At 38.0% G+C, this 17,833-nt stretch overlaps 1 protein-coding gene across 1 annotated transcript in view; it reads right to left on the reverse strand.

Annotated features, from left to right (window-relative positions):
• The window catches only part of ATAD2 (ATPase family AAA domain containing 2), a 72,083-nt gene that overhangs the window by 17,698 nt on the left and 36,552 nt on the right, over positions 1-17,833 (reverse strand). The window contains exons 14-19 of the mRNA XM_027568789.2: positions 12,717-12,876; positions 11,436-11,526; positions 10,242-10,556; positions 9,511-9,640; positions 8,977-9,163; positions 8,127-8,312 (exon numbers count right to left, since the gene is read on the reverse strand). Coding sequence (XP_027424590.2) covers positions 8,127-8,312; positions 8,977-9,163; positions 9,511-9,640; positions 10,242-10,556; positions 11,436-11,526; positions 12,717-12,876 — 1,069 coding nt within the window. The remainder of the gene's footprint in view (positions 1-8,126; positions 8,313-8,976; positions 9,164-9,510; positions 9,641-10,241; positions 10,557-11,435; positions 11,527-12,716; positions 12,877-17,833) is intronic.

A 17,833-nucleotide genomic window follows, 5' to 3' on the forward strand; every position in this document is an offset into this window, starting at 1 on the left:
AATTGAGAGGACCATATGGTTCTTCTCTCTCCTTGTATTAATGTGTTCTATCACACTGATTGATTTGCGAAATGTTGAACCACCCTTGCATCCCGGGGATAAATCCCACTTGGTTGTGGTGGATGATCCTTTTAATGTATTGTTGGGTCCTATTAGCTAGGATTTTGTTGAGGATTTTGGAATCCATATTCATCAGGGATATCGGTCTGAAATCCTCCTTTTTGATGGGGTCTTTGCCTGGTTTGGGGATTAAGGTAATGCTGGCCTCACAGAATGAGTCTGGAAGCTTTCCTTCTGTTTCTATTTTTTGAAACAGCCTCAGGAGAATAGGTATTATTTCTTCTTTGAGTGTTTGGTAGAATTCCCCAGGGAATCCATCAGGCCTTGGACTCTTGTTTTTTGGGAGGTTTTTGATCACTGCTTCAATCTCGTTATTGGTTATTGGCCTATTCAGGTTGTCAATTTCTTCCTGTTTCAGTCTTGACAGTTTCCAGATTTCCAGGAAGGCATCCATTTCTTCCAGGTTGCTTTATTGGCATATAGTTGTTGATAATAATTTCTAATAATTGTTTCTATTTCCTTGGTGTTAGTCATGATCTCTCCCCTTTCATTCATAATTCTATTAATTTGGGTCCTTTCTCTTTTCTTTTGGGTAAGTCTGGCCAGTGGTTTATCGGTCTTATTCTTTCAAAGAACCAGCTTCTAGTTTCATTGATCTGATTTACTGTGTTTCTGGTTTCTAATTCATAGTCTCTGCTCTAATCTTAATTATTTCTCTTCTAATGCATGGCTTAGGCATCGTCTGTTGCTTTTTCTCTAGTTCTTTACAGTGTAAAGTTAGTTGGTGAATTCTGGGTTTTTCTATCTTTTTGAGTGAGGCTTGGATGGCTATGTATTTCCCCCTTAGGCCAGCCTTTGCAGTATCCCATAGGTTTTGGACCAATGTGTTTTCGTTCTCATTTGTTTCCATGAATTGTTTAAGTTCTTCTTTGACTTCCTGGTTGACCCAAACATTCTTGAGCAGAGTGGTCTTTAGTTTCCAAGTGTTTGAATTTTTTCCAAATTTTTTCTTGTGATTGAGTTCCAGTTTTTTAAAAAGATTTTTACATATTTATTGAGAGAAAGAGAATGATAGAGAGCATGAGAGGGGTGAGAGTCAGAGGGAGAAGCAGACTCCCTGCTGAGCAGGGAGCCCGATGCGGGACTTGATCCCACGACTCCAGGATCATGACCTGAGCCAAAGGCAGTCGCTTAACCAACTGAGCCACCCAGGTGCCCTGAGTTCCAGTTTTAAAGCATTATGGTCTGAGAATATGCAGGGAATAATCTTATTAATCTTTTGGTATCATTTGAGACCTGATCTGTGACCCAGTATGTGGTCTATTCTGGAGAAAGTTCCGTGTGCGCTCGAGAAGAATGAACATTCTGTTGTTTTAGGGTGGAATGTTCTCTCTATATATATCTATGAGGTCCATCTGGTTCAGTGCGTCCTTCAAAACTCTTCTTTGTTGATTTTCTGCTCAGTTGATCTGTCTATTGCTGAGAGTGGAGTATGGAGGTCTCCTACAATTAATGTATTATTATCAATATGACTATTTTGGTTAACAATTGGCTTATGTAGACGGATGCTCCCATGTTGGGGGCGTAGATATTTACAACTGTTAGATCTTGTTGGATAGACCCTTTAAGAATGATATAGTGTCCTTCTGTGTCTCTAACTACAGTCTTTAAAATCTAATCTGTCTGATATAAGAATTGTTACCCCAGTTTTCTTTTGAGGTCCACTGGCATGGAAGATGGATCTCCATCCCTTCACTTTCAGTCTGGATGTATGTTTAGGTTCAAAATGAGTCTCTTGTAGACAGCATATGGATGGGTCCTGTCTTTTTATCCAATCTGCAACCCTGTGCCGTTTTATGGGAGCATTTAGGCCATTCACGTTGAGACTGATTATTGAAAGATATGAATTTATTGTCATCATGTTGCCTGTTAAGTCCTTGTTTCTATAGATTGTCTCTGTAGATTTCTGTTCTATATCACTCTTGGGGTCTTTCTCCTTTTATAGAACCCCCTTAATATTTCTTGCAGGGCCGGCTTAGCGGTCACATATTCTTTCAGTTTCTGCTGGTCTTGGAAGCTCTGCATCTCTCCATCCATTCTAGATGACAGCCTTGCTGGGTAAAGTATTCTTTGCCGCATGTTCTTCTTGTTTAGTACTCTGAATATGTCTTGCCAGCCCTTTCTGTCTTGCCAGGTCTCTGTGGATATGTCTGACCAGTTATTCTGATGTTACTCCCTCTGTACGTAAGGAATCTCTTCCTCCTAACTGCCCTTAAGATGGTTTCCTTGGTTCTAAGATTTGAGTTTTACTATTACATGCTGCGGCATTGGCCTGTTTTCCTTGATCCTGGAAGGTGTCCTCGGTCTCTAAGACACGAATGTTTGTTTCATTCCCCAGATTAGGTAAATTCTCAGCTATGATTTGCTCAAATATATCTTCTAGTCCTCTCTCTCTCTCCACCCCTTCAGGACCCCAATAATTCTGACATTGGAACGTCTCATGGTGTCACTTCTTTCTCTGATTTCATGGATTCTGAGTTGTTTCTCCCTGGCCTCCTCTTTTTCCTTCTTGTCTATCAATTGGTCTCTAGATCACTAATTCGTTCTGCCTCGCTTACCCTGTTAGATTATCTAGGTTAGATTGGATCTCATTGATGGCATTTTTAAGTTCTGCCAGTTCAGCTTTCATTACTGCCCTTAGAGACTCTATGTTGCCATTAATCGATTTCTCCATTCTAGCTACTGTCTTCACAACTGCTACCCTGAATTCCATCTTTGACATCTTGGTTCTATCTGTATCCATTTGTAAATCTGTGGCAGAAGTCACAGTCTCTGAGTCTTTCCTATTTTGGGGGTTCCTCCTCCTAGTCATTCTGTTGAGGGGTGGTTGAGGGAATGTACGGAGTCCAAATTATTGACCACAACCCAAGCAAGATGCATCTGTTTTATAGGGACTTTAGGGTTGTTGACCTCTTGTTCTCCCAGCCTGTCTTCTGGGGGAGGGGCCTGCACGCTGTTACTCAGGCAACCCTGTTTGGGCAAGAGTTGCCCTGCTCCCTGTGGGGTGGGGGATGGGCTCAGTGAAAACCGGTTTGGGGGGGCTTTTGTTCTCTGGCAGCTTTCTGTGTCTCTTCTGAGAGTCAGAGCAGAAGAGATCTTTTCCAACCCTCTGCCTCAGAGGAGAGAGATGGCAGTCAGTTCTTCAGTGAGCTCTGCAGGCCACACTATCTCCGTTTCTGTGCAGTGTCCTGGGTTGCGTGCCCCTCAGCAGCGCTCCAAGTCCTCCCCTCCAGGTTGGGGCACTTCTCTGCCCTTTGTGCTTCTAAAACCGCCAGCCGCCCCCAGTTTGCATGCGTGGCCCCCGCCGCTCCAGGTTTCAGTCTGGGGGGGTTGCCCTAAAGTCCTTTCCCCGCCACTACCTCTCTGCGATCTGCGAGTCTGTGCCCTGTTCCCAGCATGGGAGGCTTTCGCTCACCAGTGGTGCAGAATCCCAACGGCTCCCTCCCCCTTTCTTTTATCTTCTGATATATGCCCGCGGAATCACAGCTCCCTGCTTCATACCAACCGCCTGCGACATTCTGTTTGTAGAGATCCCAGATACATCTTCTTACATCTCAGGCTGATTTCGTGGGTGTTCAGAGTGGTCTGGTAGATATCCAGCTCAATTCCGGGGACCAGCTGGAATAGGGTTCCCTACTCCTCTGCCATACTTTCCTCTCCGCTGGGCCTTTTTATATCCATCAGTTAGAACACAGAAACTCCTATATCTGAACTTAAGGTATTCTTTAACTCTACAAAAGGTTTTAGTATGTGACTATTTTCTCTTCTACATTTATTTTCTCTTCCCATAAGCCCATTAAATAGGTGTTAGTCCTGAACTGATCACCTCTATTTTAGCTTTTTTTCCTCCCTTTTCAAATCTCTGTCCTTTTGTATCATATACCATAAGAATTCCTTGTCTCATGATATTCCATCTCACTAATTGCTCTTCATGTGTGTCTACTCCTTTTCAAAAGCCTCATGGAGTTTTTTTTTTATTTGGAGGGGAGCAGTTATTTCATTTAGAATATCTCCAATTGGTTCTTTTCTACAATAGTCTGTTGGTAATGCATGGATATGATTATTCATTGAGCGGTCTTTCTCAAATACTTACTTATAAGCTCATCTTTGCCTTTGAATTCTTAACTGCCCATAGATGCTTGTTCTGTTTATTCTAGCTTCTACTTCCAGTGATTATAAAGAAGCTAGTCTACCCTGGAAATAGAATGTACCTGTAATTTGCTTTCTGGGCAACAGGGTCTCCCCATTCTTCCTGATATTGGCAGCCATAGATAGTCACTGCTCTGACACATTAATCTTTGGGCCCACCCTCACTGCTCTTAGCTAAGGACGAACAACTCTTCTGATTGCTGCTTGGCATGGCCAGAAGTGAAGAAAGCCAGTTAACTCAAAGTTGTCCAAGGGCTCTTTCAATTCCTTCCTAGCACTGACTCAGAGCTAGAAACTATTCCCATCTTTCAAAGTAGTCCTCTCATGCACATGCTTTGAACTGTGGTTACCCTCATCAATCTGATCCCCATTGCTTTTCTTCCATGGATTCATGAAAGTTTCTAATCTATTCATGACATTCTTTCTCATTTTTCCCATACTGCTGACTTGTTAAGTGCTCATGCATATAGGTACTCTGATTGCAGTTCTGATATGGACAATTTTTAATGCAATTTTTAATGTACCTCAAATGGTACACAGTGTTTTCATTTATTATATAGAACAATGCTACCTAGACAGTGTCACTGAACCACTAAAAGGCTCAAAGTGGACTTGTTTATTTGTATCCACATAAATTAGATTATTCATTTTTTAAAATAAACAATTCCTGGTCCTGTGCCCACTCCTCCCTACCATGCAGTATGGTACTGGGACTTTACCCAATTTACAATTATATCCTTAGGAAATATTACCCTAAGAAAACAGAGAAGCTATTCTTTAAAAAAAGATCTTTGAGTGCAGAATTCCCACATTCTTGATCAAGTTATCTTACATTAAGCTGACTGGTTTTTCAACCTCCCTAATTCCATATAAAGAATGCTCAGCTAGGGGCACCTGGGTGGCTCAGTCAGTTAAGCATCCAATGCTTGATTTCAGCTCAAGTCATGATTTCAGGGTTGTGAGATGGAGCCCTGTGTCAGGCTCCACGCTGGGTGTGGAGCCTGCTTGAGATTCTCTCTTCCCCTTCCCTTTTGCCCCTAGTCCCAACTCACACGTGCTCTCAAAAAAAAACAAAACAAAAAAACACCCCAAAAAACAGAAAACAAAACAAAACACAACTCAGCTGGTTTGTCTTGTTATCAAGAGTATGAACTTATTATCTTTGTTTCAAACTTCAGAATGATTAACAAAGTTTTAACTGACTAGGAGTACAATAAGCCCAATGGTATAATGTGGCTACTAAATAGTAATTCTTCTTTACTCTGTTAACCAGAACACTGCTAGAGTAATTTATCCCGGGTACAACTTTTCAAAAGGAATATAACGATATTCAGGAGAGTGACTAGAATTTTGAAGAAACTAAAAATATGTGTCGTGTGGCAGAGCTTGCTATTATCAGGCCCACATCCTCTTCTTGGGCACACTGCTCTGTTACACCTCCTAGTCTCCCTTGCTGTTAGGAGGAGCCAAAGAGAACGGGACAGGAAACGATATACATCTTTCAGATCAGGCACATGAATGGGCCACTCCTTTCAGTGAGGTGGAATGAAAGCAAGCTGAAAGCTACATGATGAAAACGAGAAAGCTCTCTGAGCCCAAGTGTCTGGAACGACTTCATGGGGGAGGATAGGCCTGAATGTAGTCACCTGCGTAGTATAGTTAAGTGAGCAAGAAATAAACTTCTGTTGTATTAATAACACTAAGGAATATACCGTATCATAGAAGAAATGTTTAGTGTGAAAAAGCCTGGGTCAAAGTGGGGAGATACAAATCAACATAACAGAGGATTCAAATATATAAAGAGTTGTCGTGATGAAAATAGATTTGACAAGTTCTATATAGTACCTGGAAAACAGAGATTAAGATAAGGAAGCCCTTAAAAATAAGTTGATTTTTTAGGAATCAGAGCTAACAATGAACAGGGAAGAAAGTGTCTCAACAAAGCTGAAATATCCACATAAAGAAGTCAATATAAAGGAAGAGTCCAGAACTAGATTAACTAAACTAGAAGCCTTTGAGTCTGTAACATACACATGTTTATTTCCCAGCTTATTCAACTTTCAGTTGAGTAATTCACAATCAACTATTAAAACAGAGCCATCAGGGACAACCTGATCTCATTTCCTTCCTTCTGCTCTTCACTCACTGTGCTCTGGCCACCCTGGTCTTGCTGTTTCTTCCAACACACCAAACACACTTTTGCTTCACGGTCTTTGCACTTGCTTTTCTTCTGCCAGGAAACCTTGCCCCTCAGATGCCCAACTGGGCTACTCACTGTCTTACTTTTTTCAGGTCTTTCCTTAAAAGTCATCTTCTTTTTTTTAAGATTTTATTTATTTATTTGACAGAGAGAGACACAGCGAGAGAGGGAACACAAGCAGGGGGAGTGGGAGAGGGAGAAGCAGGCTTCCCACGGAGCAGGGAGCCCGATGCAGGGCTCAATCCCAGGACCCTGGGATCATGACCTGAGCCGAAGGCAGACACTTGATGACTGAGCCACAATAGGCACCCCAAAAGTCATCTTCTTAGTGAGGCCTTGCCTAAGACTATTTAACATTATAACCCTATCACACTCTTTTGGTATTGCTTAGCTAAATTTTTATCCATAGCAATAGGTTATTATATATTTTATTTATTTTTCTCTCCGCCCCCCAATTAAAATGTATGCCCTAGGAAGACAGAAATTTTTGTCTATATTTTTCAATGCTATATCCCCAGTATCTAGAACTATGCCTGTTAAAGAATAAGTACCCAATAAATATTAATTAAAATATCTGAATTTATCTTCCTACTCACATTCTTAAAAAAATGCAAACCAATTTTGTCAAAGGTATGGAAAAACTTACTCACACATAGAAGCCGATAATATGCTTATTATGTACTCTGACAATTGAAAGGTAGGAAAAAAAGTCTTACTTCATGTACTTTATATTCTGCTAGGAGAGAGAAAGGCAAAACAAATAAATAATGGCAGGTGGTGATAAGAACAAAGTAGAGTAAGGGAAAAGAGAGTGATGGGCAGAGGAGCTGATTGCTGTAATTGAGAAACTGATCAGGGAAGGCCTCTGAGAGGTGATACCTGGGCAGAGACCTGAGAAAAATAAAGAATCATGCCAGGCAAGTATCTAGAAGAGTATTCCAGGCAGAAAAAGCATGAACTTCTGTCACTGGTAGTTGCCTAAATAGGCACAAACTTGAAAGACAGTGATTTAGTGCCACCAAAAATTTTAAATGTGCATATTCTTTGATTAAGCTAAGGTTAATATACTTTTAGGAATGGATGCTAGAAAAATACACAAAGTAATGCTCATGTTAAATAAAACTCAAGGATGCTCACTCTAACAGTTCAACAGATAAAAACTAAACCACCACCAAAAGATCTATGAACAAGAATCTGGATAAATTTTTGGTACATCAAGACAATGGAAAAAGCCATCCTACTTTTTAAAAGGAATGAGACTGTGTCCTGAAAAATACATTATATATATACATAAATACATTTTATATACAAACATAAAGCAAACTGCAGAATAGTATGCAATAGTATGTGTATATATATATATATATACATTATACACACACACACACACACACACACACAGCAAACTGCAGAATAGTATGAAACATATAACTATTTTTTAAGAGAAAAAAGTATATAATGTAGCCCTACTATACACATACATATTTATACATACCATCCTGCCCAACAGGTCTATATACCAAATAGTTAACATGACATTTCTGATAAGAAAACTTTTCCATATCCTATTATTCACCTCTGTAGCACTTGGAAATTTTTACAATAAATTCTTAATAAGTCTCTTTCTAAGTAGAGCGATTTCTCCCCCTCAAATTACCTCTTCTGGGAGAGCAGAATGGGGTTTGTCAGAAGTTGCAAGTAATAAAACTGGAGCAAATGAAGGAATATTCTGTAACAATGTAGTAAATGTGGCTTTGAGTGTTGGTCCAACTATTTCCCACCACAGGTGGATATGAGGAACATATACTATACTTGGTGCTGTTCTCTTAGCTTCACGAATCACCTAGTAGAGAGGGAAAAAAAATTATATTTAGTTAAAGTCAGTACATTAGTAATGCTCACTTTATTAGTCTGGAACAACATTTAACTTCCTACAATTATCATATAAAACCCGCAAGTTTTTAAAATGCTTCGCCCAGTCTCATAATCTTATTTTTAAATGTTTTATGAAAGTCTCATTTGTAGGAAAACATGGTTGCTTCAAGCAATTAGAAAGAAAACAGCTTAATCAATCTAGAAGATTTGTGTTAAATATAAAAATATAAAACTTTTACATTTAAAAGATTTTAACATGAAAATAGCAAAAACAGAAGCAGCAGAAAATCTGAGCATAAACCACATAGCAGTTAGTGTTTTAAGTACTTTATTCACTTAATTCTCATACCAGCCACACAAGGTAAGTACTATCATTACTTCCATTTTGTACATGGGGAAAACAAGGTAGAGATCTAACAACTTCCCTAAGGTCACACAGATATTAAATGGTGGAAATGTGACTTAAATCCATACTCTTTAATGACTAGGCAATTACATATAGTTCTATTTCATAAACCTGGAGTTAGAAATCAGAATGACAAGAAAACAGTTCAAGAAGGATAAGGCAATTCCAGATTGTGCCTCTGGAAGACTGCATTCTCTTACAGCTTATTTGGACAACAATGAATTACCTGGGCACACGTTTCTTCAGGAGATGTAGCACTGACTCCAAAAAGAACAGGAATGTCTAATGTATATACTGCAAATTTTTCCAAAGCATGGATGACAGCTGGTGCCAAATGAGAACCTTGCCCAAAGCCTGGTTCTCCCACTATCAATATTCTTGGTCGAAAAGACATAGGTTGATAACATGCATTTCTGAAAGAAATTAGCTTTATCTTAGAAAAAGCAAAAATTTAAATTTTCCTCCCAAATTACCCATTTTTAACTCTCTTAAGGTAAAAATTTTGACTATGTGGGTGGCAATCCATAACAGCATGGTTCACGTGGTTTTTGGAAAGTATCAACCACCACAGATTTTAGGAATACTTTATATAGGGAAATTTCTACTACAGTGACAACTGTAATGATAAAAATATTTGATGTTTTAACTTAAAAAAAAAGATCAGTTAGCATCTTTTATCTTTTTCAACCACCGTCTTTTAGTTTTAGGGAATTCACACACCAAAAAATTATATATATTCATTTGCAGGAGAAATATATACCTATTCAAGTGAAGAAAATTAAAATTTTCTTTTGCCTTAAAGGATTTTTGAGAAAGCCCATTCTCATATACAGATGGAATATCATCATCACTGTATGCCAAGTCACTTTCTAGCAGAGGACATGAAATATCTATAAAACAAAAAAATTGCACATTAGTAACTTTTCTGGATTGCAAAGCAAATGTTTACCTAATGCTCTGGTTAGCAAATCAATGTAAATGAAATGTACAAGAGATTTTTTAAAAATCAAAAATATCTATGTAGATATAAGTAACAAGTAAATATAAAAAGGCCATTTCAAACTTAAAACAGATTTAACTGAAGGCAATCTGTGAATCTGTGAAGTAAATTTCCTTCAAATACCCAGGCAAAGCATGACTAGATTCCTTTCAAGAGACTCTTTTTATTATTATTATTTAAAAGTTTTATTTGCTTATTTTGAGAGAGAGAAAAAAAGAGCGCACGTGGGAGCAGGGGGTAGGCAGAGAGAGAGGGAGAGAGAAACTCAAGCAGACTCCGCGCTGAGTGTGCAGAGCCTGACACAGGACTTGATCCCAAGATCCACCACAAGATCACAACCTAAGCTGCAACCAAGAGTCAGATGCTCAACTGACCGCGTCACCCAGGCGCCCTGAAGAGGCTCTTTTCTAAAGAAACATTTCTGGGATGTATAAAACATTTAGCTTTATGATTATGAAAACTAACTTTAAATGGCCAATCAAGTTGCATACCTGAATCCAATGCTTTATTTGTTCTGATTTCTGCATGTGGAAATACTCTCTGCAGGGCTTCTAAGATCTTGTGAACGGTGCTTTGCAGGAGTGGTTTCACAACAGTGGACAATGCCTGCCCAGGTGATGTCACAGCTCTTTGGGCAGCTGGTATCATCTTTTGCATAGCTACCTCAAAATCCTTAGCTGAGATGTTAATTGAAGAGAGATCCAACTGTAGTTTCTCACTAGTAGTATAGATTTGTGGGTAGCGTCGACGCAGAGCACATAAAGCAGCCTCAGAGCATATTGACTTAATATCTGCACCACAGTATCCTATGCAAGGTAACCAAAAAATTTTAAAATGTAAAGCATCACCCTAATAGCATGACCATGGCTGAAAGAAAATTAAAACTTAACCTAGCAATATAGTAGGAAAATATTTAAAATAAGGCTAAAAATCTCTCATTCACCCAGTGAACTTATAATGGTAGTAATAACCACTGACAAATCTATCAACTTTTGCAAGTGAAATGTACAAACACTAAGTATAGCATAGCATTCAAGAACAAGAGTTTTAAAATCAGACAGACCAGGGTCAAATTCCATTTTATCATTTACAACATGTATGATCTTTGGAGAAGCATTTATGCTCGCTCAGCCATTTCTACATCTGTAAAATAGGGATAATACTACCTACTTCACAGGACTGATGTGAGAATTTCTTGAAATAATATATGTAGAATGCTTAACAGAATGACTAGAAAAATGTGAACAGCAAAAGATGGCTATTTTTTTTTAAATATTTTATTTATTTATTTGAGAGAGAGAGAATGAGAGATAGAGAGTACGAGAGGGAAGAGGGTCAGAGGGAGAAGCAGACTCCCTGCTGAGCAGGGAGCCCGATGCAGGACTCGATCCTGGGACTCCAGGATCATGACCTGAGCCGAAGGCAGTCGCTTAACCACCTGAGCCACCCAGGCACCCAAAAGATGGCTATTATTATTGTCTAACTTTGCTTTCAAATTCTGCAACAGCCAATTCATCAAATATCTCTATTCAATATCCAGGATTTTGTAAGAAGAAAACATGCCACAAATAAGAGATTAGAAACATATAACCTGTATTTTTTTAAACATAATGTTGCAAGACTACAACTTGTTTCATCTCTGAAATGCATGCATTTTATCTTTTAATGCCTAAAGCAATGTTTACCAACACAGTTTTCTGCTAGTTCTTCTAGAAATATGTCCAGTGGTTTAGGATTCCAATCCCTTGTGTGAATCTTAAGAATTTCTTTTCGAGCCTACAAGTAAGAACAATTTAACATTTTTAATAATAAAGTGTTACTCAGATGTGAATAATTTCAATTTAAAATAATTTTATCTAAAATCATAAAGAAATCAGTTTATTATATATCAGTCTATAAATCAGTCTATTATAATAAAAAAATATGAAACACTAAAAAAGAAAGGAAAAAGATGTATCTGTAAGCATTTAAGTTTATGTTAAAGAAGATACGCATTTATAGTGCTCAAGTTCTAGTCACCATAAATGTGTACGAAATTAAATAACAATGAGACTAGTGTTCATTCTGGTACGTATTAAAAATTGTGTTTTTTTAAAGATTTATTTATTTATTCCAGAGAGAGAGAGCACCAGTAGGGAGAGGGGCAGAGGGAGAGAAGCTGACTCCCTGCTGAGCACAGAGCCTGATCTCATAACCCTGAGATCATTATCTGAGCTGAAATCCAGTTGGATGCTTAACCAGCAGAGCCACGCAGGCGCCCCAAGAATTGTTTTTAAGAGTACTGACAGCCCTACTCATATTTCCCTGCTTGGTTCTCAAAAGATTAAGCAGCTTTAAAATAACTGGGTAGGATTATATGGTAGTATCCATGAAAAAGCCAATGTTAATAAATTGACTGAGGACTGACTATTCATTAGGCCACATGTTCTGAAGCAAAATAAAGTTGTATGGTAACAACCAAAGGCTATGTTCAAATTGAGAATTTTTTTTTTTTTTTTTTAAAGATTGACTGATTTTAGAAAGAGAGCAAGAGCACATGAGTGGGGGAAGGGGCAGAGGGAAAAGGGATGAGAGAATCTCAAGCTGACTCTGAACTGAGCCTGGAGTCCGTTGCAGGGCTTGATCTCACGACCCTGAGACCATGACCTTAGCCAAAATCAAGAGTCGGATGCTTAACTGACTCTGAGCCACCCAGGCGCCCCTCAAATTGAGAAAATTTTAAGAGTATTTTTAGGGAAAGCATTATTTTATTTAAAAAAAAAAAAGAATAAAAAAAATCCAACTTCTTTTCTTTAAATAAAATAATGCTTCCCTAAAAATACACACATATATATTTGGATGTTAATCACATATGACTTTTGCTTCAGAGCATACAAAACTCAATCTTCAAATTTTCACTGTGCCAAGATTTGTCCATGATATGGGCAACATATTCTGTCAAAATCTGAATAATGTTAAATTCCTACATCTTTGTCAGGTAGGCTGAAAAGGAATTCTCTGTCAAAGCGACCAGGCCTTCGCAAAGCAGGATCGATAGAATCCAGTCTGTTGGTTGCACCAATGACCACAATTTCTCCTCTGCTGTCCAATCCATCCATAAGAGCTAGCAGGGTGGAAACAATGGAACTAAATGTAAAGATAAGAGAGAAGAGATTAAACACATGATGCTAAATATATATTATTTCTTCTTTTGCTAAGATTTAATAAACATGTAAACAAATTTTCTCAGGGCATGTCATTACTTCCAATAGATTTAAAAACTGTAAACACATTAAATGGCATAGAGATTAAAATCAATGAAAAACATAAATGGCCTTTAGAATGCCACAAATGGATCCTGGAATACATTTCGTAAAGCAAAAGGATACAACATCAAAAAAAAAAAAAAAAAAAAAGCAGACAAACTGTATCTAAAAAATGCTCCACTGTATACACATTATCAAAGAACTCCCAAATAAAATAGAATACAAATAAAGCATAAAAAGTAGAACTTTATGTTTTAATTATGGATAGAGACTAAAACAATCTCCCTATCTTCATCACCCACTTTCTTTCCTTTTTTTTTTTTTTAAGTTTATTTATTTGTCTCCACACCCAACGTGGGGCTTGAACTCATGACCCCGAAATCAAGTCGTGTGCTCTTCAGACTCAGTGTCCTTTTTTGACTTAATCCAATAGTTTTTTGAGAAAAAAACCCAAAAAACTTCACACAGATCACATAATCCATACACATTTCATATTAAATACTTAATGTATTTATATCTAAGGGCTTTGCAAAACTCCACAGTACTAGGACACCAATGGAAATGACAATAAGCCCTTAATATCACCTGATATTTAATTTTCCTGATTTTTTCAGAATATCTTTTTTCATTTCATTCTTTTTTTTTTTTAAAAGATTTTATTTATTTATTTGAGAGAGAGAGACACAGCAAGAGGGAACACAAGCAGAGGGAGTGGGAGAGGGAGAAGCAGGCTTCCCGCGGAGCAGGGAGCCCGATGCAGGGCTCGATCCCGGGACCCTGGGATCATGACCTGAGCCGAAGGCAGCCGCTTAACAAGTGAGCCACCCAGCTGCCCCATTTTACATTTCATTTTTTTAAGCCAAGACCCACACACTGCACTTGGTCAAATGTCCCTCAAATCCTTAACGGTTCCCATCAAATCTTCCTTTCTTTTTATTCCTTCCTGCCATTTATTTGTTGAAGAAACTGGGTCATTTGCCTTGTAAAATTTCCTTCCTACATTCTGGATTGGGCTGCTTGCTTCCTGATAGGATCATTTAACCTGTCCTCTATCTTTCACACTTCCTATGAACTGGCAGTTAGATCTAGAAGCTTAACAGATGCAGGCTGAAATACTTGGGATAGCATATATCATAGGAATATACCATGTACTTGTTATTGTATATGCAAGAGGCACATAATGCCAGTTTTTCCTTTAAGATTAGGGGACTGGGTTTAGGTGAGGTGTTATCAGTTTACTACATTCATCATAAACTTCACTATCAACCTTTTTACCTGTTTTTACATCTTAGTTCAGGGTTTCTCAATCTTGGCACAATTAATATTTGGGTCAGATAACTCTTTATTGTACAGAGCTGTTCTTTGCACCGTAGGATGTTTTACAGCGTCTGTGGTCCTCACCCACTAGATGCCAGTAGTGGACGGTCCACCTCCTCTAATTTGTGACAATCAAAAATGTCTCCAGACATTTGTCCCATGTGGGAGGAGGGGCAAAATCCACTCCCAGTTGAAAACCACGGGTCTAGATCCACTATTTGCGAAATGGTGATTTTTCTATTTCAATAATTTTCCTTGCATTTATAAACTATGATTTTCCTATAAAGAACAATGTTACTCCTTCAATTATTTAAATTACTCTGAATCATGGCCTGAATCATAGTTACAGGACAGGAAAAAGAAATGCTTGATGCATTTTCTTTATCAATTTTCAGAGTAATGAGTCACTATTTTAGCATCCTCTGGAGTGACCAATTAGGTTTTTATTTAAAAAAATCATTAAAAACTGACAGTTCTTATGTATTTGATGCACTTCACTCTGTTGTAGTCATTTTTGATGCTCAAATTATCCCATCTTTGGCCAATAGAAACTCCTTCAAAACTGACTATGTCATTCTGATGTGACTCCGGTAGTTTCTGATTGCTTCCTTGCTTCCAGGCATTACATGATATTCCAGGCTTATCTTGCTTATTTCCAGACTTATTTCCAATACCCACCATCTCTCCTAAGAGCCCTAGTATTTAGAAAACACATTTTGGGTGCCAGGGGTACGAATTTTACTGGATTGTAATAGCTTCTAGGCCTTTTAAAGTATCCAGAGCTAGAAACTATTTTTTTTTTAATTCATTGTGAGTTCATACTGATACTCCCAATTCAAAGTAAAGATTTTAAGGTTTTGAGATTCTTTTTTTTTTTTAAGATTTTTATTTATTTATTTGATAGAGAGAGACACAGCGAGAGAGGGAACACAAGCAGGGGAAGTGGGAGAGGGAGAAGCTGGCTTCCCGCTGAGCAGGGAGCCTGATGCGGGGCTCGATCCCAGGACCCTGGGATCATGACCTGAGCTGAAGGCAGATGCTTAACGACTGAGCCACCCAGGTGCCCCAAGATTTTAAGGTTTTAACTTATTTTACATTTATATCCTCTTTCTCTTAGGCTAAAAATCGTATTTTCTAAGGCATTCACAACCTTGCTAATTTGCATTATCTTATCGTATTATTACTACTAAATAAAAAAACACAGTTTAATTATGTAACTTTTAAAAATGCTTAATTTAACAAAAATATTTATACTCAGATTGTTTAAGTCTTTGGTTAAAAAAAACAAAAACAAAACTTGCACCCACAAAGTTTCATATATATATATATATATGTATATATATATATATATACACACACACACACACACACACACACACATATATATTTATATGAATGAAAATAGCGACCTGGTTTTCCCAATACCATTTATTGAAGAGACTGTCTATCCTATATTCTTACATACAATTAGTCTCCATTGCATATTTCTGCCTCCTCTGTCACAGATTAATTGACCCTATAACGTGGGTTTATTTCTGGGCTATTGTAAATAATGCTGTAATAAACATAGAGGTACATATATGTTTTTGAATTAGTGGGGTTTGGGGGAGGGTAAATAACCAATAGTGGAATTATTGGATTAAATGGGGGGGTATTTTTATTTTTTAACCTTTTTTTTTTTTTTTAAAGATTTTATTTATTTGACAGAGAGAGACACAGCGAGAGAAGGAACACAAGCAGAGGGAGTGGGAGAGGGAGAGAAACAAGCTTCCCGCCAAGCAGGGAGCCCGATGCGGGGCTCGATCCCAGGACCCCAGGATCATGACCTGAGCTGAAGGCAGACACTTTATGACTGAGCCACCCAGGCACCCCTATTTTTTAACTTTTTGTGGAACCTCTGTACTATTTTCCATAGTGGCTGAACCAGTTTACATTCTAAGTGACAGTGCATGAGGGTTTTCTTTTCTCCACATCCTTGCCAACACTTAACTATTTCTTGTCTTCTGATATTAGCCATTCTGACAGGTATAAGATGATATTTCATTGTGGTTTTGATTTGCATTTCCCTGATGATTAGTGATGTTGACCATATTACCCTGTTCTGTTAATCTATTTTTGTGCCAGTGCCATACTGTTCTGATTACCACAGCTTTGTAGCATATTCTGAAATCTGGGACTGTGATACCTCCAACTTTGCTCTTTCTCAGGACTGCTTTGGCAAACTTTGAAACTGGACCACTTTCTTACACCATTCACAAAAATAAACTCAAATGGAAAAAAGACCTAAATGTGAAACCAGAAACCATAAAACTCCTTAAAGAAAACATAGGGAGTAATTTCTTGGATATTAGCCTTAGCAACATTTTTCTAGATGTGCCTCCTCAGCCAAAAGAAACCAAAGCAAAACTGAACTATTGGGAATACACCAAAATAAAAAGCTTTTGGAAAGCAAAGGAAGCCATCAACAAAACAAAAAGGAAACCCACTGAACAGAAAACGATATTTCCAAAAGATATATCTGATAAGGTGTTAATATCCAAAACATATAAAGAACTATACAACTCAACACCAAAAAACCCCAAATAATCTGGTTAAAAAATGGGAAGAGCACATTCTTTGAAAGAATAGACATCTTCCCTAAGAAGACATACAGATAGCTGACACATGAAAATATGGTCAACATCACTAATCATCAGGGAAATGCAAATCAAAACCACAATGAAATATCATCTTATACCTGTCAGAATGGCTAATATCAGAAGACAAGAAATAGTTAAGTGTTGGCAAGGATGTGGAGAAAAGAAAACCCTCATGCACTGTCACTTAGAATGTAAACTGGTTCAGCCACTATGGAAAATAGTACAGAGGTTCCACAAAAAGTTAAAAAATAGGGGTGCCTGGGTGGCTCAGTCATAAAGTGTCTGCCTTCAGCTCAGGTCATGATCCTGGGGTCCTGGGATCGAGCCCCGCATCGGGCTCCCTGCTTGGCGGGAAGCTTGTTTCTCTCCCTCTCCCACTCCCTCTGCTTGTGTTCCCTCTCTCGCTGTGTCTCTCTCTGTCAAATAAATAAAATCTTTAAAAAAAAAAAAAAAGGTTAAAAAATAAAAATACCCCCCCATTTAATCCAATAATTCCACTATTGGTTATTTACCCTCCCCCAAACCCCACTAATTCAAAAACATATATGTACCTCTATGTTTATTACAGCATTATTTACAATAGCCAAGATATGAAAGCAACCTAACTGTGCATCAAAAGATGACGGATGGGTAAAGAAGAGGTGCTATATATGTATACAATGGAGTATTACTCAGCCATAAAAAAAGAATGGGATCTTGCCATTTGCCATTTGCCACAACATAGATTCACCTAGAGAAGTAAGTCAGATAAAGGAAATTACCATATGATTTCAGTTATATGTGGAATCTAAAAACAAAACAAACAAAAAACCAGAAACGGAACCATAAATACAGAGAATAAACTGGTAATTGCCAGAGGGAAGGGGGTTGGGAGATGAGCAC

This window comes from Zalophus californianus, chromosome 4, assembly GCF_009762305.2.
Source record: "Zalophus californianus isolate mZalCal1 chromosome 4, mZalCal1.pri.v2, whole genome shotgun sequence".
Taxonomy (NCBI): domain Eukaryota; kingdom Metazoa; phylum Chordata; class Mammalia; order Carnivora; family Otariidae; genus Zalophus; species Zalophus californianus.